Genomic DNA, 27,737 nt, shown 5'->3' with positions numbered 1-27,737 from the left:
TAATAGCTGACATTATTGAAATGGACTGATTTGATGAAGAAAACTCCCTAGACTCTCAGGAGCAGCAAACTCATGGCAGGCATGCCATTACATACCCATCCTATCTTATGGCAGACTTCACAATACTTCTTTTGATGTTAATCAATCACAGCATTCTTTCCTGTTGAACTTGGGCATAGCCACATAATTGTGGTTAAAAAGGTATTCCAGACAAACACTACCAATCAAAAAGAGTTTGTGCCCATTTGCTATCTGGTTCTAGAAGGTGGTTATATACTTCAGAGTATAGGAGTTATATTCATAGTTGTAGTAATTTTCATTTACTAATACATTTTTGTGTAAATCAATTTATTCATACATTCACTAAACTTTTAGTGAATTCAATACCTATTGAATTTATTACTCACCTAAAGATACAGGATAAAAATATCATAGGACATTTTTACTTAGGAATTGAGGGAATGGAGATAGTTTCCTTCATCTATTTATTCATGCTTTTAAAAATATTTAATGCCAACCGTGTGTCAGGCACTGTTCTACACTCTGGGGATATGGATATGTTATGATGCAAGCAAGTAGTTTTGCTATATTATACACAGGGCAATAGTTACAAAGTACTATCAGATACATATTTGTGAGGCTTTCTGGGTAGATGAAATGAGGAAAGCTCAATGGAAGAGTTAATAACTGAGCAAAGTCTTAGAAGATGTAATGGGCTCCTGGGTGTCTCAATCAGTTAAGTATCTGACTCTTGATTTCAGCTCAGGTCATGATCTCATGGTTCATGGGTTCAAGCCCCGTGTCAGACTCTGTGCTGACAGCACGGAGCCTGCTTGGGATTCCCTCTTTCTCAGATATATACATATATATATCTGCCCTTCACATAAATAAATAAATAAACATTAAAAATGATAGTTCTTCCATCGGCACTCTGTCTATGTTGCCTCATTTAACTCACACAGCGGGGTTTCCTAAGTATTTTATTTTGTGTATGATATAATCAATGTCACCTATCTAGGATGTGATAGAAAAAACTGAAAAAACTAAGTCTGAGCTCTTACCCACTATACCATTCAGCATGATTAGGAGGAAGAGTAATTAAGAAGAAATACCAGGAGACAAAACAAAAAGTTCCTAAAAGGTCTTGTTTGTCTTGATAATTTTAGAATTTCATTTTCTCAGTAATGGAGAGTTATTAAAGATTTAACTCAATACTTCATATAAACCCAGAGAATAGTCCTAAGGAAACCAAGAAGAAAAATATTTGAGTGCTTGTTGCATGCCAAATAACTCACATTCTTAATTTATTTTAAGCAATCCTTTTTGAAGACATTTTATGGAAGATAAACTTGAGACTTGCAAAGGATAAGTAATTGTGCCATGGTCACACAGCTACTGCTGCTACAGGAGTAGTAGAAGTGAGGCTCAAATCCAAGCCTTGACTCTCCAGCGCCTGCCCCTTAAGGCATGCTCAAGGTCTTCCCAAGGACGTCTAACTGATGAAGGTGGAAAAGTAAGGAAGAGCAAGTACATGTTTGGGCATTTCTGCTGAATTATGGTTCCAACGAACCTCACCAGTTGTCATCAAATGATTATCATTAAGCACACTTGTATACAAGTTATGGGTTAAGTATTTAATATACATATCTTAAGTATAAAATATTTCCCCAAGTGTATTTTTGCTCATCACTTTTAAATTCACTTTTTTTTTATTGTACTACTAGGCATCATTTCCTCTATTACTATTCTAATAGCATTATATGTATTCTTACCCTACACAATGAATATTATGAGATGAGTTGATTTTCTCCTTCAAAGGTTTGAGGAAGACAATAAGAAAAGATAATCTTTTTATTTTTCGAGTTTATTTATTTTGAGAGAGAGACAGAGAGAGAGAGAGAGAGAGAGAGAGAGAGAGAGAGAGAGAGAGAGAGAGAGAGGCAAAGAAGGGAGGAGGTGCAGAGGGAGGAGACAGAGAATCCCAAGCAGGCTCCATGCTGTCAGCATAGAGCCTGATGCAGGGGTCTGTCTCACAAACCAGCAGATCATGACCTGATCAAAAATCAAGAGTTGGATACTTAACCAACTGAGACACCCAGGTTCCCTGAAAGGATAAGCTTTTTTGTCTTTTTAAGAATAGAAAGAGAATTCCAACTTATTTGCTACTCAAAATTTTCTTGGCCACCTGTGTGATTACTGACAAAAGAATTTAACTTCTGTTATATTTTAAAAGTTCAAGAAGAAGAGTATTTCTACTATTGTTTTTCGGAATATTTTGGGCAACTTCAAGAACTGTCCCTCAGAAGTCTGGGCTTTGTCCCTTCTCAGCAGGCCTACCACTCTACATGTCTGGGGCTTATTCATCGAACTATAAAACTGAGATCATTGCTTGAATTATTCCATCATTATGCTCTTCCTTAATTTCAGTTATTTAGGTAATTTAGGGGAATATAACTCTTTAGTTTGGACTCCAGGTAGTTGCTGTTTAATCTCCTTTTTTTGGAAAGGTATAGACTTGGTTTGCTAAATAAATCTATAGACAAATGGTTTTCACTAGACTTGGAATTTAAAGGAAGATATTCTTTATCTATTCTATGATAAAGAATGTCTATGAAGTTCCAAGTTCTACTTGCCATTATAGAAAAAAATGTAAATATTTTAGAAAGATATATTAAAGAGTTCTTTCTGATAGTTTTTTGAAAAATATTACTGTGAAGTCTAAAAACCACATTTTTATTTATCCAATTAACAATCATTATTTATTTTATTCATAGAGGAGAATAAATTAAGTTCCTGTGTACTAAGTTTCAAATATACCTTGAGGCCCACAATGTATAATATTACATTTTTTTTCAGGAAGGTAACTTGAAGGTAGTTAAAAAAACAAATTTGAAAATATTTGCTTATGCAGCGTAGACTTTCAAAAGTTATTTTTAAAGACTGAGGAATTAAGCACCTGTCGTTTCTGCCAGCTGGTATAGATGTTAAAAATTACTGTCACTCTTCCGCTTGCTGCTCTACTTTGCACCTGCTACTACTTGAGTTATGGGCATTTCACACATGGTAATTTAATAAGGTTAAGTCCCATGATAGTGTACAAGATGTTATTCCACTAGGAGTTAAAGCACTTTTATAAGGTCTTGAGGGAAAAGCATTAAAGATGAAGCTTCAGACTAAAACTTAAGTACCTTGTGGACACCACATTTTTCTAATTAAAAAATGTTAAAGAAGTGAAATTTAGCCAAATATTCCAAAACAGAAATGAGTCTTTTATGATTGGATTATTTGTCCCAGCCACCTTCTCTCCATGGTGTCTTTTGTCATTTAAAAAAAACATTTTTTATTGTCTGATGTGACAACCAAATTAAATATATATTGAAGCCTGTGCTGTTCAATATGATATTCATGAGCCACATGCAGCTATTTAAATCAATTAAAGATTTAACTTTACAGTCACACCAGCCACATTTCATGTGCTTAGGTGCACATGTGGCTAGTAGTTACCAAATAGGACAATATACATAATGATTCCTTTTACTGAAAGTTCTATTGGGCAGTGCTGTGCAAAATTCCCAAATCCTGATCTTTAGGCAAACGTGGCCTTAAGGATCTTGAGGCCATAGTGAATTTTCCTTACAGGAGTAATTACAGGGGCGCCCAGGTGACTCAGTCAGTTAAGCATCAGACTTTGGCTCAGGTCATGATCTTGTGGTTCCTGAGTTCCAGCCCCATGTCAGGCTCTGTGCAGACAGATTAGAGCCTGGAGCCTGTTTCAGATTCTATGTCTCCTCCTCTCACTGCCCCTCCTCCATTTGCACTCTGTCTCTTTTTTTCTCAAAAATAAATAAACATAATAAAATTTGAAAAAGTGATTATAATGTCTCAACATCATCTTGGCTACAATAGCATAGGTCAAAGATGCAGCTGTTGGCTCCTGGAAAAATGAGTGCCCTTTGCTAAAGGTGGAAGGGCATGTTGACCTGAAGCACCCAACATCAGGAAAAAGTTTCAGCTTCTAAAACTGTATAGGCAGGCAGGGACTTTTCAGAGATTTTATAATCACATGTATTACAGATCTCTTTTAGAGAGTGGGAGAACTATTTGTCACTTTATATCTTCATAGACGACTATCAACTTCCAAATTCTGCCTCTGTTCTAAAGAAAAAAAAGTGACACATGATAGCATGATGGGATGATAAAGTAAATTTACATTCTGAACTTTATAATCAATTAGTCTTACCGTTTAGGATAACTGTTGAAAGATTGAACCAAGATTCAGGGAGATGAACATGCAAAGTAGAGGGGTCTTAGCAGGAGGCAGAACATTAGTAGACAGGATCTTGAGTTCTTGAGTAACAATCTCATACAGAGAAGTTTTTTTAAGTAACCACAGAAAGGTCACTTTAAATTTTATCCTTGAAGACATTCAATGAAAGAGATCAGGGCTTAGTAGGACTTTCTCTTTTGAATAGGCTAGATTGTCACTAGAAGTGTTAAGTCAAGCCATGTACACAATGATTTACACAAAACTGAAAAAACCTGCTTTACTCTTAAATGGCCTGAATAATTTACATTAAAATGTCTCTGATCCTACCTGAATTTTCTCACCTCTATATTTCACTTTTTCAATAATATGGTGATGATGATTATTCCATGTGCTATTGCTATACAGACTGCAAGAATTTATTCTTTAGAAGTTTACAATTTATCCATATTCTGTACGTTAACCAAAGACTTAAAAATTTAAAAATTATTTTCTCTAAGCAAGAAGATAAAAACACAATGCAACTTGAACATTCCCGACTGACCAGAATTATTTATTGATTTAGTTTTTAAGGATGTTCAATGAACCATGGTAGAAAATAAAGAGTGGTGCTTGAACTTGAGGTTGTATTTTATCCTTCTTGTCAGAGCAGGAGACACTTGGCTTGAATGGTATGAATACAATTCATAGAGGAACGTGAAGTATATAAAAACTCAGGGAGTCCTTCAATCTAGAACAGTCCACACTGTTTTGTTTCCTGAATGATGGTACACAGATCTGGGCAGTGAGTCATGAGTGTTATTGCAATATGTTTCCAGCCAGTCGTCCTAAAAATGCTTGATCTACAAAGGAAAAGGGAAAATGAGTTAGATGTTGATTGCATCATTTTAGAAAGAAAGCTAGGGAGGAAATAGTCTGAAGTGCAAGAGAAGAAAAAGCACGAAATGAACCAGCACATCCAAGGTAAAGCCATCTCCTACTCGTAATAGCCTAGTTTCAAGTGCTTAACTTGGAACTGTGATAGCCTCATTTTCTAGCACAGTAATTGTTTAAAAAATGACACCCATTACTCAAAGAACTTAGGCCCTTACTTTTATTAGTGTTATGTTCCAGATAAATTAATGAACTTGTCTCTGGCTTGTTTGAATCTTCACTGCATAATTACAGTACAATCAAAGCTAGGGTTTATCGATGGAAGGAAAGGTCTCCAAAATTTTTGCTTACACACTTACACAAAAATGCTCTATTTCCAAATAACCCATTTCAAGGGGTTGATGTTTTCTGGTAAATATAAATAAATCTTAATTAAGAACTAATACTAATGCTTATAGCACAAAGTGAAACTGTTAAATTTTTTAAAAATACAGCATCAAGAAAGAGCTTATGAAGAGTGAACAGGTACTTACCTTGAGAGCTCCATTTAATTAGACATGATATGCTTGACAAATGCTGTGGGCATAATACGGAGAGTTTAGAGTTAGAAAACCATCAAGTTTCATAAAAGAGAGGTTTAGCAAGTTAGTTCGATCTTAATTGTCCTTAGCTATAATACTAGCATTTGTTTTGTTGTAAAGCTCTGTATAATCTACTATTCTTCATCCATCATTGGGTTCATGGCCTTTCCCTCAACTTTGTAAATTTAATTTTTGGAACATATGGTACATTCACATGGTTAGAAGTTTTCTTAAAATGTGAAAGAATTTATAATAAAAAAGAAATATTCCTCACCACTGTCTCCCATCTATCTAGTTTCTATCTTATGGCAAGATTGGTGGAGCTATTATGCATGTAGGAGAAAATACAAATATATGTTTTGAAAACTCTTTTTCACCCTAATGGTGGCATATTCTACAAACTCTTTTTCTTTTTCTTTTCTCACTTAATGACCACAAACCAGAGTGTCATTATTTTTGGGGAGAGGGAGAGACCTGTGGGGAACTTCATTGTGTAGATGTATCAGAGTCTCTTTGATACATACTATGCTGGTGGACATTAACTTGTTAAACTATTTGGCTATTACCAACTACAATGTAATTAATAACCATGTATCATTTGTTTCAAGTGCAAGTATATCTAAAAACTATATCCCGTGATGTAGATTCCCTAGAATTAATAGTTAGTACTACATAAACATCTTGGGATTTTGATGATTTACATTCCCAACAGGAATGCAAGAGATTGCCTCTTTCCATCCACTCTTCTCAACCCAAAGTGTTGTCACACTTCTAATGTTTGGCAGTCAGTTTATTGAAAAATTGTATCTCCATGTACTGTTAATCTGTATTTCTTTTATTACTAGTGAAGTTTAACATATTATATTTATAGATTTTTAAAATTTCTTTTTATGTGAATTGCCAATGTATGCATTAATTTTTCTATCAGGTTGTAGTCATTTTATTAATTTGTAAGTTTTTTTTAAATTAGGAAAATGAGCTTTTTCTGATAATGATTACTTTTTTTATACTTTGATATTTGTCTTTTGACGTTGCTTCTGGTGGCTTTTGCTATGTGGAGTTTAAAAAAATTATGTGGTTGAATTTATCAAAACTTGTAATGCCTTCTGGGTCTTAATCAGTGTTAGAAGGACCTTCCCACTCTAAAAGTTATAAAATAATTCGTCCATGGCTTTTATGCTCTTGGCTTTTCCATTTAAATTTTTGAACCATTTGAAATTTATCTTGGTATGAGATCCAGATCTGACTTTATTTTCTAAGTGACTATCCACTTGTCCAAACAATATTTATTGAATGATTCTTCTTTTATGTAATGGATTTATGGCAATAGCCAAAAGTAAAACATTGTTTGCAGGGAAAAAAGTTAAGTTTAATTAAGATTGTCAGCGAAAATGTGCTTGGCTCCTTGCTCTCCTCTTTCCATGCCCTCTTCCCTGCTTTTCTGCTCTTTTCCCCAAGTCATTGGACTTCATCTTGATATTTACATTAAAGCTATCAACATAGCTTTATTGAAAAGTGGCTAGATTCGTCTTTTTTGATGGAAAGGTTTCTCAATTTTATTGGAAATTTTAAATTTTACAAATTATATCACAGAGTTCTATTTTGCATCTGTATTTTGAGTGGTGTGTTGGTTTTCAGACCTTTTGGGTGAAGCTGCTGTAAATTGGTAGCATGACATAGATGGCCATGAAATGACTTAGTTTATGGAAGAACACCAGACCAGGGGAAGAACTAACTTTTAGCACCAGCACTTCCATTAATGATCTTCACTAAGTAACTAAACCTCTTTGGCCTTCAGTTTCCTCATTTTCATAATTGTTTGCTGTCAAGGATTTTGAGATCTCTCCAACTTTAATATACTATTAACCTTTATTCTGACATAAACCCTGTCTATCTTACAGATATGTTATAAAGACCTAGCAAGAAAAAATACATTTGAAAACAATTTAAGCTACAAAACAATGCCCAGGAGTCTCAAAAACCCATAGGAATAAAAATCTTATATACATAGATTCTTAGAGAATATCTTTTTAGAGTTGTTGTGTAATTGATTGATAATAAATAACATGTGTATGTTCCGTAAAGAAGACAGAGACAAAGTTATTTTAAGTTTGGAAGGAGTCCATCAACAATCCAATCAGTTAAGAGTTTCTGTCAATACCAAAGCACATGAGATTGTACCTTCATAGTTGATGCAGCCGTTGGAGTCTTCTTGACCTGCCATCAAGGCTTCCACTTCTTCCTCTTTCATTTTTTCACCTGATGAAAGAAAACCCTTTGTTCAGAAAGAAGGCCAGAGGATATTTTCAAAATTTTACCATAAGTGACCAGTTTGGAGTTCCTTGAGGCGAGGATTAAGCTCTTAGAGGCTAGGAATCAAGCCCATCCTATTCTTCTGGCACTTGGTATGTTGTCAATGAATTTTTTTTAAATGAATGAATTAAATACACATTATATCTGATCATCCAAGCTCTATCCTATATGGACTACAATGCTTTATTTTATTTACTCATTACTAGTAATTTAAGTTACCATTTTCCCAAAACAAACTTGTTGGCACGGAGGTCAGTGGAAATGGTCATTAATTTTTGACTATTCTTTTTTACCTGTAGCTTTTCTCACCTATGTATTTTGTTATAACTTGACTCCCCTAAATCATGCTCTTTCCTATATATTCTGTGCTATGAAGCCTGCTGAAATAAATTTTCCTTACCCAATGTGGCTAGAACATGACGGAGTTCAGCACCCATGACTGTGCCATTGCCTTCCTTGTCAAAGACACGCAGACCCTCAACAAAGTCTTCATATGTGCCCTGGTCCTTGTTGTTGGAAATAGCTTGCATCATGGGCAGAAATTGTTCGAACTCAATTTTCTTGGCATTCATCTCTGGAAGAAATGGCAATTTGGAGAGTTACTAGCTACCATAAAATGTCATCTCTGAATCACAAATTAAACTTGAAAGTTCATTCCAGCTGATCTAAAATATCTTCATATAGCTTAAATTTCAGCTAGTAAACGGCTGATGGCAAAAAGTTGGTAATAGATATTAGCATGAGTTCTGGAGTCCCTGTGTTTTTATCCCCAATCCACCATTTATAACTTTGTGATCATGAGCAACATTCTCAACCTTTATGTACCTCAACTTTTTCATCTGTAAAATAAAGATTTCTCATAGTGTTATTGTGAGTGCTAAATGAGATGAAACGTGAAATTTGTTACAATATCTGGAACAAACTCAATGCTGAGTGTTAACTACTTTTTATTAGTATTGTCAACTTAATATTTTCTACAAATACTAAAGAAGCAAAGTAAAAACATACAACAAACTCATTTGCATATAAATCTAGTAAAACTTAATTGAACTTTAATATGTACCCGTCTTTTGCCCTGAACTTTGATAGAGCTTTCAACTTCTTTAAATTTTAACAAAAAGAAGCCTATGAGGGGAGTATGTATATCAAATACCTTGTGACTTACTGACTTCTTTACAATTTGGAGGCTTGAGGATGGTAAGACTTTCTTTGGTGTCTTCTAACAAGATAAATCACATTCACGACAAAAGTGTAAAACACACTATCCACATGTATGTGAATGGATAAAGCTATGTAACAGTAAAGTCAAAATTTCTTCTACTTTCATAGAATGGAAATTGAAGAATATTGAAAAGATCACATTTGAATGTTGAGTAAATGAACATTTACCTAATAATTCTATTACAGATAGATGTTTGGTAAATTACAAAATGGCATTCACAAAATAAGATTTGGCTTATCATTTTCTCACTTTATCTCATGCCTACAGCCACCTTTTGCATGATTTACCTAGACATTTTCCTCTAAAGAAAATGAAGTTTGAGAAAAATTCCAAAAGAGTGATTTAGAAGTCTGTTTGCATGAATTCAAACTCCACTTAACTGGTGTGGTAAAAGAGGAAAATAGTTTTCAGTTATCAAGGGGGAAATGGGATTACTTGTTTTCCCCTTCTTTTTCTTCCCCTCATGGCAAAGATAAACAGCTCAAATATCTACTTTTTAAAAATTTCAGATTTTTTTCTCATCATTTTTTTCAGGTAGTATTTTCCAACAGACTATTACATGGAGCCATGAACCTTTGGAATTAAAAAAACACTTTTGTTCCAGATTAATAACTGGATTATGGTATCAAGCAAATGACCTCTACAGTTTTGCCTCTTAAATATCTACTGTCTTTTGTCCCAGGATTTACTCTGGGGGACTGAATGTATGTTTTGGCTTCAATTTTTAAGTCCTCTTGTGATGCTTTGGAAATGGAAAATACATTTATTAAGATGACATCCTGTCTATTCTTAATTAGGAGAGCTGAGTTTCTTTTAAGATGGTCACAGAAACAGGGTGTCAAAAGACTGTGCACTGGGCAAAGTCAGCAGGCATTTCCAACTACTTTTTTTTTTTAGGCATTTCCAACTTCTTGAAAGCATTGTGATTTTATTTCCACAGCTTTTATCTGAGTAGATCTTCTCTAGAAGTGTGTCATTGTAATTTACTGAGTTGTTCACAAAAATGTATTGTGTTTGGGCCACATGAAACACCTTTGTCAAAATGTATTTTTGCCTTTGAAGGCTTGGAAACAATGTGCAGGTTTGGATATGATTTCACTGACTAACCTTTAAATTATGAGCATTAGATAGGATGATGATGATGACAATGTTAACATTAGATTTTATCTCTTTTCATTGGCATGAAATTTTATCATGCCTGCAAATTCTCCAAAGAAGATTCATTTATTTTTATGAGGAAAAAACTGAGATTCTAGACAGACAAGAAGCACACTTACCATCAAAAGCAAGTTAAGTTCTATTCTATGGATCTTATTTCTCAATACATTTCCCTTTCTCTCTTTCTTCCCCCAACCCTTGTGGTGTGTGTGTGTGTGTATGTGTGTGTGTGTGTGTGTGCATGTGCACGCATGATCTTGCTTTTCCAACTTCTTGGGAAAACATGGTTACCTTCATTGCTGGGGTTTCCCAGAACCTTCTTGACTTCCGCATTGGTAGGATTTGTGCCCAGAGCCCGAAGGACATCACCGACCTGGCTTAAGGTGATCTTACTATCACCTGTTCTGTCAAACAGGAGAAACGCCTCCTTGAATTCTGCAAGAAGCAAGAAACATTAGGGTACATTTTCTCCCTTAGATCTATAAATCACCCCTACCTTCATCAAGGATCCAGTTCACGCTCTTCTGTTTTTCACCTTTGTAACCGCTTATTGTTATCTTTGGATGCTCCCCTTTTTTAAGCTCAAACAGTCATTGACAATCCTTTTTGACACTTCTTTTGGGGACTAATTTAAAGCAGCATTTCCAGTTTCAAATCATATATTATTATTAATCAGATATGGAAATTGAAGCTCCTTGTCATATTTATTCATATTTCCTTCATCTGCCTGAGCAGCATACCTGGGTTAAGAAGTTCTGAGATCTTGAGAAACCTTAAGAACACTTCATAACTGAGAAAGTTAATAAAATTTCAAGAAAACGAATTTTTATTCAGGGTTGTGTTACAAGAGGTTAACCCAGATTTCTCAAATTATTTGGAAAAACCTCCTCTTGAAGCACAAATTTCTTAGACTCTCCCCTGGACTAGTTATCTTCTGGAGCAACTTTATTTCTCAGGAGAGAAAATTAGAAAGGTGAAACAAATCTCTAAGTTTGATACTGTCATTTAACCATTACAGTGTATGACTTTAATGGGCTCTCAGTATAATTGACTCAAAAAGAGAAAAATTTGTTAATGTCTATCACCATCATAATCTGTTTAAACTTTACTGTTTTTCAGACAATACATATGACAGCATGTTGCTATATTGGCTTTAGAATTTAAGTACACATTTTAAAAATTAAAATTTATGCAGATAATTGTAAACTCACATGCAATTTTGAGAAAAAAATACAGACAGATCTCTTAAATACTCTATCTTGTTTTCTCAATAGTAACATTTTGCAAATTTATGATAATTTTGTCACAAACAGCATATTCACATTGATAGACTCCACCAATTTTATTCAGATATTTTTAGTTTTATTTGAACTTCTATGTGTGTGCATAGTACATATTTTTAAAGTGTTGTCTATTTTTATCCCAATCAGTCTTGCTAATTTTCCCTAAATTTTGTCATTCTATGTCGATGGAATTGCTTTTGCCTTTTAGGATTATATTAATAAAGAATTTAGAACTATACACCAAAAAGGCAGATAAAGGTACTAATATGAATTTAGGGGCCAGAAATGCCATTTTAACTGAAACTTCTATACTTAACTAAATTAAAGTTAATGGAGAACCCAAAGGTACTCATGGCAATTTGTTGGAGTTAATCCCAATGACACTAAAAACAACCAGTTTTTAATGAGCTGGTAGAGCTGAAAGCAGTGTTTTTAGACCATTAATGGCCTTAGATCAAAAGATGTCATCTAGATAGATTGCTCAGCAAAATACCCTATTTTATCATCCCTCCATCCTCTGATGTAAGGTTGTACCAGACTATTCACAATCAACTATAGGTCAAGTCACCATTCTTTGCTAAAATTCCCCCTTCAGATTCTATGCAATGTGACTATATCAGACCATTCTGATATAACCTAAAAAGCATGCTGCAGGCACGGTAGGATCATTAGTCAAATATTATTTTTCATCTTTCTAAGGGATATGTGAAACTGAACTATTGTTACTGGCTCCATGCTTTCACCCACAGATTGCTCAGAGTGCTATTACCCTGGTTAGACGCTGGTATAGAAATAGAATTTTATGGGCTGTAATAGAATCTCTCTGACATTAACCCTTTGTTGATTTAAATGTCAAGGATAGACAGAGATTGCTCTTCCTACCTCAGACTTTTAAGATTTATTCTCTTGAAGAGTCTAGAATATGGATTAGCAAAACTGTTACCTAGGGGCTGGCCACCTGTTTTTTAAAATAAAGTTTGATTGGAATGTAACCCATTCATTTATGTATTGTTTATGGCTATTTCTAAATCTCAACAATGGAGTGGAGTTGTTTTCATAAAGACTGTACTCCCAGTAAAGCCTAACATATTGACAATTTGGCCCTCTAAGAAAAAAATGTAATAGCTCCTGATCTAGACCAACACTAGAAACCTTTCTGTGACAGTCAAAATGTTCTTTATCCGGGCTGCCCAAAAACTCCCTGTGGCCCCTGAACACTAAAATATGAGCAACTGAGAAAGTAGGTGCTTCAATGTATTTATTTTTAATTAATTAAAATTTAGGTTTAAATGGCCACATGTGGCTAAGTGGCAACTCTGCTGGACAGCACAGGATTTAGACTTTTAGGATACAATCATTTCCCCTTTTTTCTCTTTCCTTCCAAACTGTGATACATTAAAATGGAGCAGCCATGACCAAAACTCTTTAGTCATTGAACAAGGAAGGAAACCAAAGAAGTTTCATTCATTTCTGAAAGCATCATATTTTCATTTAAATCTAAGTGCTTACATTTGCTTTCCTGGCCCAAGGAGAAAACCAGTCCACCACATTATACTTCCTGAACCCTTATACCTAAAACCTATTTTCATATCTGTAATTATAGGTTTAATGGTCAACAGTAAGTCCCTCTGTCCTTCCGTCCAACAGTAAGTCTTCCATTGTTTAGTCCCACCAAAGTTTGGCAACCAAAGTGACACTGCAAATTGAATATTTGAGAGGACTAGGATGTAGCAGCTGATAATGTAGCAGAATCACTCATTAAAAACGCATTAAAAGTCAAACAGTATAGTAGAATTGTAGTATAATTTCAGATGCTCTTGAGTTCTGAGTCATCCAGTCACCTGATCTATTGACAAGAGACTATCAACCGTGACGTAGATACATGTGAGGTTTTACTATAGAAAATGCCTTTTTTTTCTTAATTGGTGCCCAGACATGAAATATTCTAGACACTGAAACAAATTGAAAAATGTGGAATTGTTTAGGTAAAGAACCAAGTATTTGAACAGTTATTAAACACCTCTAATTATAATTATTGACATGTGTTTTCATATAACTAAATTTTCCCCTCCCTTCTTTAGGTGTAATTTCTGTCTCAGTTTGTTTGAACTTGTGACACTTTCACTCCATAAAACATTCCCCCCTATTCTTCTAGTGAAAAAACAAACCCTGTAGGGCATGGGGTCTCTTGGATCCAAAGACCCCAAAGGAGAAAAAGTGGAAATGTCAGAGAAAGTACTCAGCTTTTCTTGAATCTCAAGAATTTGAAATCTCCTAGTTAGTAACTGTTTTTATGAAAGAAATTTCTAATTAGTTTAAACTGATACCAGAATTTGAGCCTGTTACTAATACTTTGGGTCATTGAGCAAGTCCTATCAGCTCTCCGAGAGCCCATCTTGTATCTTATAAGACAGACCAGGAGATGTCTAATGTTCCTTGCACAGTTTTATGATTAACTACTTCTCTTTCTTTGTCTCTAATTCACTTTCAGTCTATATTCCCTTCACTTGTTTCTCTCAACTCACTGTGATGCCCATTGAAATCATGTAGGTTTGGTAATTGGGCAGGTTCACAATCAATATTATTTTCTAAACTGAACAATTCAGACCTGTCAAATCTTTCTTTAGGAATTTGATGAACAGATTAGCCATTCAAAATCTACAACCTTTTTGGGGGTGTATCTATTATATTGGCTACTCTATCAAAATGATTTTACTTAAAACAGTGATTGCAAGAACCTATTTTATGGTGTCTATCTTTTGTTTGCTTAAACCTTTGATTCAAGTTGAGAAAACTTCTATTTAGAGTGATTGAGAGCACTTATATTTAGAGTGGCTACACCAGTGGGGGTAATTAGGAGGAGGTAATCTCATCTCGGGACTCAGTTTTCTCACATGCCATCTTTATGAGTGTGCACATATAAACAACTGTATCTTTTAAACTTACCATCCTGCTGTTCCTTAGAGAACTCGATCTGTTAGAAAGAAATTAACCACAAAGAATATTTTAACCAAACAAACATGTCCTGATTTTTAAGTGTATCCAAGCTCATTCCCTGAGTAATCTTCAAAGTAAGCTCCAAAAGCAAGCCTACTTGTCAGAGTTCAGGCATAGCTTGGACACGAACAGATTAGGCCACGCAGTAACATGCCTTAGAGATAAGGGATATTTCAGAAACCAGGCAGTGCTCTGCCTACATGGAGTAGAGAAGCTCAATTCACTTACCAGCAATCTGGTCAGCACTGAAGGACTGCAGTGGTGAGAGAGAGGGAGAAAGAAAGAAACAACTAGTACTCTTTCAAATGCATTGACAGAAGGATGAGTGCTCTGTGTTCTGAGATTTTTTAGGAAGACATGTAGATGTCATAGAATAAGAAGGTGGCCTTAGGATACTTTGGAATCTAGGAAAAATAAGCTATTACAAAAGATAGTTAGGGAACAGCTCTCTGCATCTTAATCAATGAATCAATGATTTAACAAATGCTAAGTCAAATACTTCCTGGAATAACATAATAGTCTGTGATGTATTTAAGATATGCCTAATACAGATACACTGAATTAAGAAATACAGATACACTGCACTGAAAAGATCACCTTAAGTCTTTCTTGTATTTACATAGTAGGTTTTTGCTTGACCATGCGTCCGTCCGATGTGTCAGAAATAGCTTACTTATTTTAGCTGTCTTCATCAGACTGTTTTTAAAAGTATAATATTTTGCTACAGTAGCAGTTTCCCCTCCCCATGTTTAGATATAATAAACCTTATGTCATATAACAAAAGTTAGTGAAGCATAAAGTACTGCTTTGGGGAGTAAGATGTACTTTTTCAGTTAGCATAATAGCTCGAATTAATCTCTTCTATCTTCACCCCACCTCAACAAAAAGCAAAAGTAGATTCTACAGACTTATACTGAATATGTTCCCTCCTTAGTTCTTCTTGTCCACCTTACTCCTCAGGAAGGTCATATCCACGATTATATCCTCCTATAAAGGACAAAGAGTTTTCTCACAGGACCCACCATGGCAGAACTCCTGGGCTGAGGAACAGTGGCAAAGCTGAAGAGTGAGTTGAGGGCCGCTCCAGTCCCTGAGTGGGGCCTCCTTGCTGAGGCTGCCTTTTATTTCTGGAGAAGCTGTGACCTCACAGCTAGCATCAGGTTTCAGAGAGAAGTGGCCACTCCCCTTGGAGAGTTCTTTAGCTTTCTTAGGGCAAAGGGAAGGAGGGCTCTGCACCCTGAGGGCTATTTTTAGGAAACCAGAACCTAGGAGTGGACAGCCATAATGAGACGAAGCCTGTCAGTACTTTTATGGTCTTTATCCCTGAGATGTTCTCTTGGAGCCTCTTCCTTTAAAAAGCTTCTTACTGGTTCAGCGGCAGAGGAGCTTAGAATTTCTTAAACACTCAGGGTGACCCCTTCTCTCAGTGAATTATGGACTTTCCAAACTTTGAGTCAGCAAGTGTTGATATTTAATGGAATTTATTGGATGGGACTGGGTTGGGGTTTCAAATGGCAATTACTATGGAAGGAACAGCCTGCTGAGCTCTGTCCCTGGTGGTGAAGTTCGGAGGACTTGAAGAGACCATGCATATTCTTTGTGTTTCTTAGGGTTCACTCAAGTGAAAATGTGGTCAGTTCTTGAAATCTCTAATTAGAGACCACTCTTCTGCAGATTGTATTCTTAGATGTATAGAGTTTATTTAAGCCAGGATGTTCAAAGATCCATTTTCACCATTCTCCCTTAGTTTTCTTATAGTAAAGTGGGTATTTTCGTCCATCCTCAGTCTCCAGACTGAGAACCAGAAGGACCCAAAGCAGGGGCCGTAGAATGCCAGTTGGCACTTTAGGATTTTAAAGGTATCTAAGGGATTGGCTGGTAATGGGTTTTCATGGCAGCTTACCTGAAAATCGAAAGGAACTCCATTCCTAGAATGATACTGTGAAGAGTGGTACTCAGGAAAGATCAGTCCTAAAATGTAGACTAATGTTCAGACAGCATATTTATCAGTTTTCTACATACCTAAAGCAGCTTATACGTGTAAAGAATGTTGGAGATAAATTTTGATTCGAGTGTTGTCTCAGCAACTATTTCTAAGGGAATGGTCACAAAAAGCATGAAGGCTCCATTTGCCAGATAGAAGAATACTTTGTGACTTTCCTGCAAGACATTTAGGAAGAAATCAACATTTAAATGCATATCACTTTTTGTCCAAAGTTTACAAGGAGTGAAACAAATCTCATAGGGTGTTAAGTCCCAAAGTGAGGACTAAAAACATAATTTAAAAAATTAGTACCCAAGAAATATATTTTAATAAATAGGCATTTTGAGAATTTATGAGAAATGGAAGTTAATAGAAAAATTCAGATGCTTTGAATTATTAAGGGAAATGGAAGGGAGGGACAAAGGTGGAAATTTCTAACCTTAATAAGTGTGTAATTTTTAGTCTCATGGTTTTTGATGCCTAAATTAAAGCCAGGAGAGCAAACCATATTTCTTTGTGTTCTTTATAGTCTTTAGTCTTGTAATTATATTTATGTATTGTGTCATTAGATTTAAATTACCTGATGGTCAACATTGAGAACTAGTATATATCTTTAGTAGAACTAAAAACTACAAATAATACAAAAGAAATCCATCAAAGTTGCTCTACAGAATGCCTATCATTTGCCCTACATAGTACTCATTTTCATGTGTGTTTTTTTAGTAGAAATATGTGTCCTTGAATACATATAAAATGTGGTCAATTTGCATAAAATGTGTAAACTGGAAATTAATTTTAAAATTTGTATTTATCCTAGGATTACACTATTCCTAACCACTTGAATATTGTCTAAAGGTTTACTATTACTAAAATAGAAGTGGCAGTTGATTGTCAAACAATTTTACTCTACTTTCTCTATATAACTTTACTACATATAGGATGAGAGTTTAGATATTTTTGTATGTGTTGAGAATCAAAGTAAACATTTAAGCAAGCTATTATAACAGTAGGAAAGGTGACAGTGTATTCTAGCCTAGAGAATAAAGTATAGTTTAAAAGTTAAAAGACCTGAATGCTGTGGTCATAGAATAAAGGGGAAATGTTACTTATTCTCTGGTACACTTCTATAAATGATGAAAAGTTTCCTTTGCATCTCTTTTTGGTGTTGAAATGATGAAGTAATCAGCTCTTTGAATAAAGGTGTGATATAAATACAAAATGTCAGTTGATTTTGGCCTCCATTTGCTTTGTCACCATTTGGTTTGTTTTAAAAATTAGATTTAAGTCCTTCCTATCTGGAATCCTCTCATCTCTGTTTCTTAGAAATTAACTATTCTTCAAAGCCCTGATAAAATCTCCTCTTGAAATAACCTTTTCTATCTATTTAACTTACCTCCTTTCTTCCAACTGAAAGGTGTTTAACTTTCCTGGTTATAAACTTCTGGAAAGCTCAGGCCATTACTGAAAGCTATTTACCTTTGTCCATTATGTGAATTAGCATGGCCCCACCCCAATTTTTTCCTCCTAGAGTGCTTTCCCTGCCTTATTCTTATAACTTATTCCCCGTAGCTCTATAAAATACATTGCCTATATTAGTTGTTCAACAGATTTTCAAAATTAAAATCATTGGAGCATATCTATGTATAGTAAGTTCTGACTTTGAACACGAGTTTCTCCTCTAGAATATTATATGCTGTAAGGCAAGAGACTTCATCATCTCCTTCAAAGAGCCACCACGCTATAGAAGGGGCATATGCTCTTCTTCAGGGGTGCAGGACCAGCTCCTAGAACCGCCAAGCACACAACAGGCATGCACGTTTTGAATTACTGATGTATGCGCCTTTATATTTCCAGAGCCTTTCCTTAGATCTTATATAAATATTTATGTTGAGGAATTCTAATTTGTCAACTCTCGATTTTTGCTTTTCCATCTTAGCCTACATACCTATATTAGACTGTTAGTACAATAGCTATATTCCATCTTTTTGAGATTCCTGTGCTCTGTAGTACTGGATTTAAGTAAGTAGTAGTCTACAAGGGACTGGTAGTGAAAAGGATTTTTATTGCAATGCTTACAGATGTTTTTTCACTTTGAAAAACATTTTTCAATTAATAATCATGATGTTTGATTAACTGATTAAAGACAAGATAAAGCTTCTGATATATAGAAGGAATTAATTTATAGGGAAAATATTAAAATGAAACAGGATCTGAAATTGCATGTTAAGCTGTAGTATATCCAAAAGAGCTACAATTAAGGATGATCTGGAAGACCTGTGATGTTGAACGCTGAGAGAAAAAGCCCTAGCAAGGAACATAGACTATAGTCTTTAAACAGCCTTCATCTTCAGTGCAAGACACAATGAGGCTAATGACTCGTAAGGCTGAGTGAAGAAGTTAATCTAAGCAGGGCCAGTTTTCAAGCAAGAAAACATTGCTGCATGTTTTCTGATTTATTGCCCGGCAGAGAAGCATTTAAAGACCTATGACATATGCAAAACCTAAGAAAAACTTAGATTATTAATTTTCATTCTAATCCCACAGAGTTACCACGAATCACCATAAAAAGCCATCAAATACTGTTTTGTACCTCAGAATAACTCATTTGAACTATTGAATACTGAAAACGAACCAAGGACTGAAGGGGGAGGGGGAGGGGGAAGAAGGGGGTGATGGTCATGGAGGGGGGCATTTGTGGGGAGAAGCACTGGGTGTTATATGGAAACCAATTTGACAATAAACTATTATAAATTAAAAAAAGAATAACTCATTTGATTTAAAGGAAACGCATATTTTTCATTGCATTTTTTTATTTTACCTCAACAAAGGATATACTTAAGCTGGTGACTGTAATATGATATAAAAAGGAGAAATTAAGAGCGATGAGAGTACAGTACTAACCCAGGCTGTCTAATATAAGAAGGAGTAGATGGCTGTATTTAATACACTGATCTAAACAGAAGGAGAAATGAGTAATTCTATGCTCAGAAACTGTGACCTGTCAACTGAATTCAGTCACATTAGAGCTAAGGCTGAATTATCAAGAGAACACAGTTCAGAACTACAAGAATTAATGAGAGGCCCAAGTGAATTTTTATCAAAATTTAAACATGTGGCCTAAGTCTATACTTCTTTAGCTTACCTATGGTTAAAAATTGGTAAATTTAAGATTTTTTAAGAGTTGTACCTTCTCTACCTTGTACATTTATTTATATGCAATTTATTAAAAATCCAAGTCATGTTTTTGTTCCTTCCTTCCTCTTTTTATTTAAAAATAAATAATGTGAGCATTAGAAAAATTCTTGGTATGTGTGTTTTAAGAAATTGAGAGTATCTGCTTTTTCCTACTTATCTGGATAAAATTTCCTTTTGTGACCACAGGGATTTATGAATATTGGCATTACCATTTTAGAGACTTTAGGTTTTTTATATGGTGAGAATGGAACTAGACAGGGACTGAAGTATTCAGAATTTTGTTCTGCTATAATAAAGCATATGTCTTTTGATTAACTTACCTGGGTCACAGCTTTCTCTGTGTGATTTCTAGGCTTGCTATGTCTGCGATGATGTGAATTTTCCATGCTTTTGTTAGTAGAATCTACCTCAACTCACTTTTTTAATAGAAAAGGGATTGGCACTTAAAAATTCAATAAGTAGCATTATTTTGAAGTAATTTAGATACAGAAGAGTTAAAATATAATTTATAACACTGTGTTCAAGTGACTCAGATGCTTTAGAAACAGGAGATATTGAACCAGTAGGCACATGTAACATACAAAGACTTCCCTTCCCACAATAGAAGGAAGACTATAAACTTGAGAAGCTGTGTTTTATCGTTAAGGTAATATTTTTTCCTCTGGCTTCAATTCACTATTATTAATTTATGACTAGAATAGTAATGATCTGTCATCCATATAGTTTGAATTTTTAACTAATATAATTGAAGCTACTATAACTTGTATATTGCAACTTTTGCCCTCCAAATTCTGATTCTGAGTGAGAAACAAACTGTAGAAGTTGATGCAGAAACAAACTATAGATCTCATTTTCATACAAAAAGTATTTCAGTATGAGAAGCAGAAGAAAGTGTAGTATCAGCAAACTAAATATAATCCTTTCCATAATTTCCATGAGTCAGATGGTTCTTAATGCTGGGTAATTATGGAACGACTTCTAAAGACAACTTGCCAGGGGGTTCATTTGCAACATTAAAATGTCAAGAGTCTAAATTTGGCACTGTCACTTTGTGGTCTCCTTGTCTTGCAAGGATTCCATTATCTTTAAAATTAAAAGTGCTGTTCACTATTAATTGGTGAACATATCTATTCCTTAACTGCATTTTATTTCATGAAGGCATTATCCAGTTATGTATAATTCAAAATGTAATTTTGGAGCGTTACAGAATGCCCTTTCATGTTTTCTCACTCCATTCCACCTGTTCTCTTCTTGTACATCATAGATGTTTAAAAGTGGAAACCTGATATGGTATCTAGTGGTAATCTCAAATAATTTTTTATTTGCTCATGAGGTTATATTCATACTGCAAATGGATTGATATTGCAACTTGTTTTATTATAGTTGCATTAAAATTAATTTGTATATCGAAAGGTCAAGATAAAAAATGACAAACTCTTACAATTACATAAAGAAAATTTAGACACACTTATAAATGTTTTCACCTATTCTTTCCAATAAGAAATTGGCTATATGTGTTCTTTTCCTAGTTCTTTTTCTGAAGCTGGTTAAGATTTAATCATTGCACATACAGTATTATATTTCTACATATCACTTCAAAGATATATGGTTGAAATTTCTTCCCAGTTAAAATCATCCTATCTATTTGGAAACAAAATAGAGATCCCATACCTTTCTCAGAATATTAGCCCAATGGCAAAATTTGGAGGTCATTTATGGTATATGTGTATTTTTAATTAAACAATATCAAAATTACTTTAAAATTCAATTTGTTTCATTACATTAAGATCATTTTAAAAATATAGTTTATTTTTTCCAGTTTTATTGAGATATAACTGACATAGCATCATGTAAGTTTAAGTAAGGTATACAACATGATTTGATATGTGGTGATTTTGATATTGTAAAATGATTACCACAATAAGGTTAGTTGATACATCCATTTCATAGTTTTTTTTTAAGTTAAAAACAATGTTTTTGTATGTGGTAAGAACTTTTTAAAAAATATTTTTTAATGTTTACTTACTTTTGAGAGAGAGAGAGAAACAGAGTGTGAGTGGAGGATGGGCAGAGAGAGAGAGGGAGACACAGAATCTGAAGCAGGCTCCAGGGTCTGAGCTATCAGCACAGAGCCCAATGCGGAGCTTGAACCCATGGACTGTGAGATCATGACCTGAGCCAAAGATGGACGCTTAACCTACTGAGCCACCCAGGTGCCCCATGTGGTAAGAACTTTTAAGATCTACTCTCTTAGCACCTTTTAAGTCTACAATATGGTATTATTAACTGTAGTCATTGCTGTATATTAAATCCCAGAATTTTTTTATCTTTTTAAAATTTTTAAATATTTTTAATGTTTATTTCCAAGAGAGACAGACAGAGTGTGAGGCGGGGAGAGGCAGAGAGAAAGGGAGACACAAAATCTGAGGCAGACTCCAGGCTCTGAGCTGTCCGCATAGAACCTTATGTAGGACTCAAACCCACAAACCTGATCCTGAAGTCAGACACTCAACTGACTGAGCCATCCGGGTGCCCCTAGAACTTATTCATCTTATACCTGGAACTTTGTACCCTTTGACCATCTTCACACATTTGCTCCACCCCCAGTTCCATCCCTGACAACTATTAATCTACTCACATAAAAACATTTAAAAAAAATATCTATGTTCTGTTGTAACTTCATATAAGAAGTTGGATAAAAGTGACTAGCAGTCTTTTTAGGTTCTTAATATTCCCACCTTCCATTTGTAAATGAGAGCAGAATGGAAGAGTAGTGAACTACCAAGTTCAAAAGTCTAGGTGAGCTTGCTCTGATGTGTGTCTATCACCCCATCCTCTGGCTACACAGGATGGTGCGAGGCAATATGAGATCCACTCTACCTCATACCTTTAAGAATAAAAAAACGCTTCTTCACATATTCTTAACAGCAACTTACTCCTTTTTATAAACAGGAGGTAGTTCAGGATATGGTTACCAAAGGTGACTCTGGACTTGGCCTGCAAGGTTAAATCCTAGCTCCATAACCTACTAGTTATTTGATCATGGACATAGCACTGGACCTCATTAGACTCAAATTCTTTTCTTGCAAAACAAGAAAAAAACAAACCCTGGTATAATGTTTTGAGGATTAAATAAGCTAATAGGGCACAGGAGCTAATTCACAATGAATATTTATTATTATATTACAAAGAACTTTGTAATTTTCAAAGCCTTTCATGGGTCATGACCTCATTTGATTTTTTCAACAGGTCTTCAAAGTGGGACTGGGTTTGTATTAACCTTGTTGGAGCTGAGAAAAAATGAATTTGTAGATTAACACAAAGAATCCTATATCTGGACCAGAGACAGTCAGGTATTGCAGTGTTTCCATAATATTTGCCTCCACTAAATACCCATCAGTAAATAGATGTATTTATTGGGAATGCTGTATTCCACATTACCCATTAAATTGAAAGTTTAAATCTTCGCAAGTGTGTGGTGAATCACTGAGATTTGTTATTTGATGAGTTTCTGTCAATGCATTCTTTTGGTAAATACCACCTGCAGCATCTAGTCAGAGATGACCTGATTGAATTACAGTGAAAACAGTGAGAATTAAAACTTAAACAGTACAAGGAAAGACATCATGCAAAGCCTTATCTCGTCATAGCAATCCTGACCTATCAGCTGAGGCATGCATCATGCAAAAAATTTACTTACATGTTGATCTTTTAAAATCTAGGCACATAGTCATCTCATTACTTATTTTCTTTTCATTATTTCAACACTTGGCTGAAGTGTTGGGCAGCAGGTGTTAATTCTTGTGTTTGCGCCTGCAACTATACTCATGATGGGTTTTAATTCCTACACTTGAGATTCTGTCAGGCAGTGTTCTTTAGTTTGGCATTGTTGCTGGAAGTGTCAGCTCTCTGAAAGCAAAGTGTGTTTAGAACCGTCCAGGACAGTAACTTTAATGTTCAAACATCCGCGATCTTTGGGTTTTGAAAAGGACACTCTGGGGAAATCCATGGTCATAGGACATCAGGTAAGTGCTCCCTCAGTGAATAGCAGAGGTTTTATGTCAGAACAACTGAACAGATGTTGTAAATAACCAGCAAACTAGGAAATCAGGTTGGAAAGTACATTAAAGAAACTGATAAAACTAATTAACAATATTAAAGATTGTTCAGAGTTTATGGGGAGTTAAATGTATAGCTATTAAAGATGGTATACTTTAAGGTAGATGTTAGCTGGGAATAGTAGTGAAGAATTAAGTATTACTGTTGTCAAGCCTCTAATACTGCACAGAGATAGTTATTTAAACTTCAGCATTACTCAAAGTCTAAAGGACAGCTGGATTTCTAATATCATATGATTTATGAAAGAAAGTTTAAAATCCAATTAAGTTTTGTTCTTCATCGAGTTTTCAGAAAGTTAATGAACACATATAACAGCTCTATTAATTTCTTTAGAGTTCATTTTCTCTGCCTGAAAAAAGTTTATAACTATTATGAGGTAATATATCTAGAAACATCATTAAGTGATTAAAAGCATCATAATATGAAATGTTTTAATGTACATTTTAATTAGCCTTGTTACCTACTGGGATGAAATAAAATTTTATATACTTCTGAAGATGCAGCCCATTCTTTGGCTATAATACCTATAAATGTGCGCTGGTTTCCTATTGATGAATGCAAATCATTGAAAGTGTTTAAATTTCTTTACAAAAATATATTAGTTTCAGTCCTGTCCTTCTCTTATTCTCTCTCTTTATTAGGAACAGGCTCTCTGAATGAAAGATGAAGGTTAAATTCCTCCTGTTTCTTCCAGATTCACTTAACTGCTCCATTCTGGTTTGCATTCCTTATCAGGACCCATCCCCTCTCTCGTTCTGTAGTGAACTAGAGAAGACGGAACATACCTCATTGCTGCAGAGATGCTCTGAGCTTACTTTCCTCTTTTGCTTAGTTGTGCTAGCTACACTAGTCATGCTGGCATGAATTCAAAATATAGATGAAAGGATAAACCTTCAAGATTCAAAAGAACATCACTTCTGTGCTGATTGTGGACAAGCAAATCAGTTTAATTTCTGGATTTAAAAAAGTGATGTCTTTTCTTGAAGACTTCATACTGCCAAACTAAATTTTTAATCAACCGATCAATTAATTTTGTTTGTATTTCTTCAGGGAAGAAAATTAATGCTTGCATTCATTAGTGGGAGATTTCCTTTTCTTCTCCAAATTCCCCATCCCTCCACAGATACTTGTAATACTGGATGCAAAGACATAACATTGTCTTATAAATCACAATAAATATAGTGGAATAGCTTTGACACTGATTCATACCTCTAATCTTAGTACAGAGAGGAGAGTCAAATAATAACAGATGATTGGAATTCTTGCAGTGGCCATAATCATGTTCATTGTATAATGTAGTCAGTGTGCATCTATAAAGATACATTAACTAGAATTGCTGGAGATGAAGAATTTGGTTTCTTCATAATGAACTAAATGCAGTCTTTTAGGTAGAAAACCATTTATCAGAAAATCTGACATGCATTTCTCCTCCTAAATGGATATTCATTAAGAATAGTTTCTAACCAATATTAGATTCTCTGACCAACTTTTTTCAAATATGACTTTAGGTACCTAAAAATCAAGATAAAATATTAGTGATAACCCACTCCTACTTTGGAACATATAATTTCATGTTTAACCAGAATGCTATAAAATTATGAATGTATTTATTTAATGTTATCACATATATCTGAGGATGATCCAATTCAATATTTGTGTCAAGAGTATTTTTTAAAATCTATGATTAAACTAAAATAGTCTATGAAATGTTTATTTATAGGTCAGCTTGGTCATTACAAGTAAACATTATTAAATTAACAAAATTTAGATTTATTATGTACAGAACTTTTGGCTTAAGAGAAAAGCTAACCTAATAGTACCTTTTGCCCATTAGTTTTCCATATGAGGCAGAGTTCTTTAGATAAAGATTTCAAGCCCAAGTTCAGACCAGTCAAGCTCCAGTGAATGAGGAAAAGGAGAGCATTTGATAGACCACATCACTGGGATGTAACAGGCACATGCACAGTGTCATTTTCCCAAAAGCAGAGAATCTTATGAAATTGAAAACTTCTGCAATTGAATACTTTGATCACAGCAAAGCGTTGACACAAAAATCAATCACATTCTCTTTAATTGAATGTCAGTATGCAAGAGCTCAAAGACATAAGCTAAAAGCCATATAAACAAGTTTTACAGTATTTGGGGGGCTAGTTTCATTTAGAAGCAACTCACACATTCTGAATTAAATACTGTATATAAATAAACAAGATGACACTTATAGTCACTGAAACACTTGAGTGCATAATTGTCTGCACTGAGATCTAATTTGGTGTTGTATCAAATTTTATTAAGCAAGGCTGAAAGGGGAATTAACTTGAATTGCAGACATCTTCTGTTTTTCAGAAGAAATAAAGCAGCTGTCAAATAAATACATCCAGGACAACTGGGTCATCAGCTGTTCTAAAACTTTGGAAACAGGTCGGGGCTAAAAATTTCTCTTTGATGCAGCATTATGGTAAGGGGTCCAGTTTCCACAGAGGTTTGGTTTACAACAAAACAGAATAAAATAAAACACTGGTTTACGTATTTGCAAAACACCTTTTTACACTTACATACTTTGTTTCTAAATTGCACTTTGACCATTTAGGGAAAAAAGAAAACCAGGAAAAAAACTGGAGCAAAATACAGGTTGCATAGGAAATACCATATTCATAGTAATTTTACTGAAATTATATGCTAGAGTTTATTTATTTTTAATTAGGATTCCTTTCTCCCCAAATCTGCCAGTCTGTGTAGTAACGTCATTCCTCTCAATGAAAAATATACCCCTTTGCAAGTTCCTAGAGTTTCCTACTGTTGAAAGATGTTTCAGTGACCAAACATTTCACCCCCTGAGTTACCTTAATGGCAGAGAGGTCAATTTTTTCTTCTTTGGGTTTGGCTGGGGCAGGTGCGGGTGCGGGTGCCGGGGCCGGGGCCGGGGCTGGGGCGGCAGCAGGTTTCTTCACGTCCTTCTTTGGTGCCATTTTGTTTAAAAGGATAGGTTAAAAAAAAAAAAAAAAAAAGGAGCACCTCCAAAAGAGCCTGTCAAATTGACTCTTGGAAAAAGGAGTAGTGCTTCAGTTGATCCACAGCCCAGTGTCTTGAAGGTGGACCCAGAATGTTAAATGGTATAAGGGCAGGCATATATATTTCACTTAGTGCCTAATAGAATCTTGACACATGTGGCTGGATTGGACGGTTCGCTAGTCAAGGGGGATGGCATTCAAACTCAGACTATAAATGGAATCTAAAGGGTCAGGGCTTCATCAATTTCTTTTTTAAACTCCTCTTGCTTTTTTTCCCCCTCTCACCTCCATATATAAAGGAAAAAGAAGTATGACAAAGCCAGCTTCAGATCCTTTGGTGACAGTAAAGTAGATTGACTGATACTTTTTCTTGGTAGAATTACAGTTCCGCTGAAGTTGTAAATCTTTTTTTTTTTTTTTCCATGACCAAGAAACTTTACCAAAGGATTTGATTTCAACTTGGAATTTTGGCAGGGAGCGTCACCAACTTTCACCCAGCTCCTTTGCTCATGCTCCTCCCCCCTTGCCATAATTTGCAAGAAATTGTTGGTCAGCAAAGAGGTGGTGGCGTTTAAAAATAAAAAGCAGACGTATAAGGAAAGCCCATCAAATATTAAAGTGCTTTCCCTTCTAGGGAACACAAACTCTGCCTCTCTCTCTCTCTCTCTCTTCCCCCTTCGCTCTTTTTAATTGTAAAGAACTGCATACTAAAGAAAAATAATTCAAAACTACTTACTATA

The 27,737-nt window shown here is 34.9% G+C and overlaps 1 protein-coding gene across 2 annotated transcripts; it reads right to left on the bottom strand.

The window, feature by feature from the left end:
- Nucleotides 1-4,792: 4,792 nt before the first annotated feature.
- Nucleotides 4,793-26,955, bottom strand: MYL1 (myosin light chain 1). 2 transcript variants are annotated; one of them, XM_029933917.1, is made up of 7 exons: nt 26,830-26,955; nt 14,641-14,668; nt 10,703-10,846; nt 8,432-8,605; nt 7,900-7,977; nt 5,671-5,713; nt 4,793-5,106 (listed from the first exon to the last, which is right to left on the bottom strand). In XM_029933917.1, exons 1-6 carry the CDS (start codon nt 26,953-26,955, stop codon nt 5,685-5,687), a joined length of 579 nt encoding a protein of 192 aa, XP_029789777.1. In that variant the 3' UTR covers nt 4,793-5,106; nt 5,671-5,684. The 2 variants fall into 2 exon arrangements, with proteins under 2 accessions (XP_029789777.1, XP_029789779.1); XM_029933919.1 differs by lacking the exons at nt 14,641-14,668; nt 26,830-26,955 and adding exons at nt 14,920-14,944; nt 15,714-15,773.
- Nucleotides 26,956-27,737: the final 782 nt, after the last annotated feature.

Source organism: Suricata suricatta, chromosome 3 (genome assembly GCF_006229205.1).
Source record: "Suricata suricatta isolate VVHF042 chromosome 3, meerkat_22Aug2017_6uvM2_HiC, whole genome shotgun sequence".
Classification (NCBI taxonomy): Eukaryota; Metazoa; Chordata; class Mammalia; order Carnivora; family Herpestidae; genus Suricata; species Suricata suricatta.
The sequence above is the reverse complement of the archived record's forward strand: the minus strand, read 5'-3'. Positions and strand labels throughout refer to the sequence as shown.

Excerpts from the sequence above, each read along its gene's own strand:
- MYL1 (XM_029933917.1), bottom strand. The coding sequence starts at position 26,955 with ATGGCACCAAAGAAGGACGTGAAGAAACCTGCTGCCGCCCCAGCCCCG. Across the intron at positions 14,669-26,829 it reads TTGACCTCTCTGCCATTAAG|ATCGAGTTCTCTAAGGAACA; the intron begins GTAACTCAGGGG and ends TCTTTCTAACAG. Across the intron at positions 10,847-14,640 it reads CTCTAAGGAACAGCAGGATG|AATTCAAGGAGGCGTTTCTC; the intron begins GTAAGTTTAAAA and ends TGCTTCTTGCAG.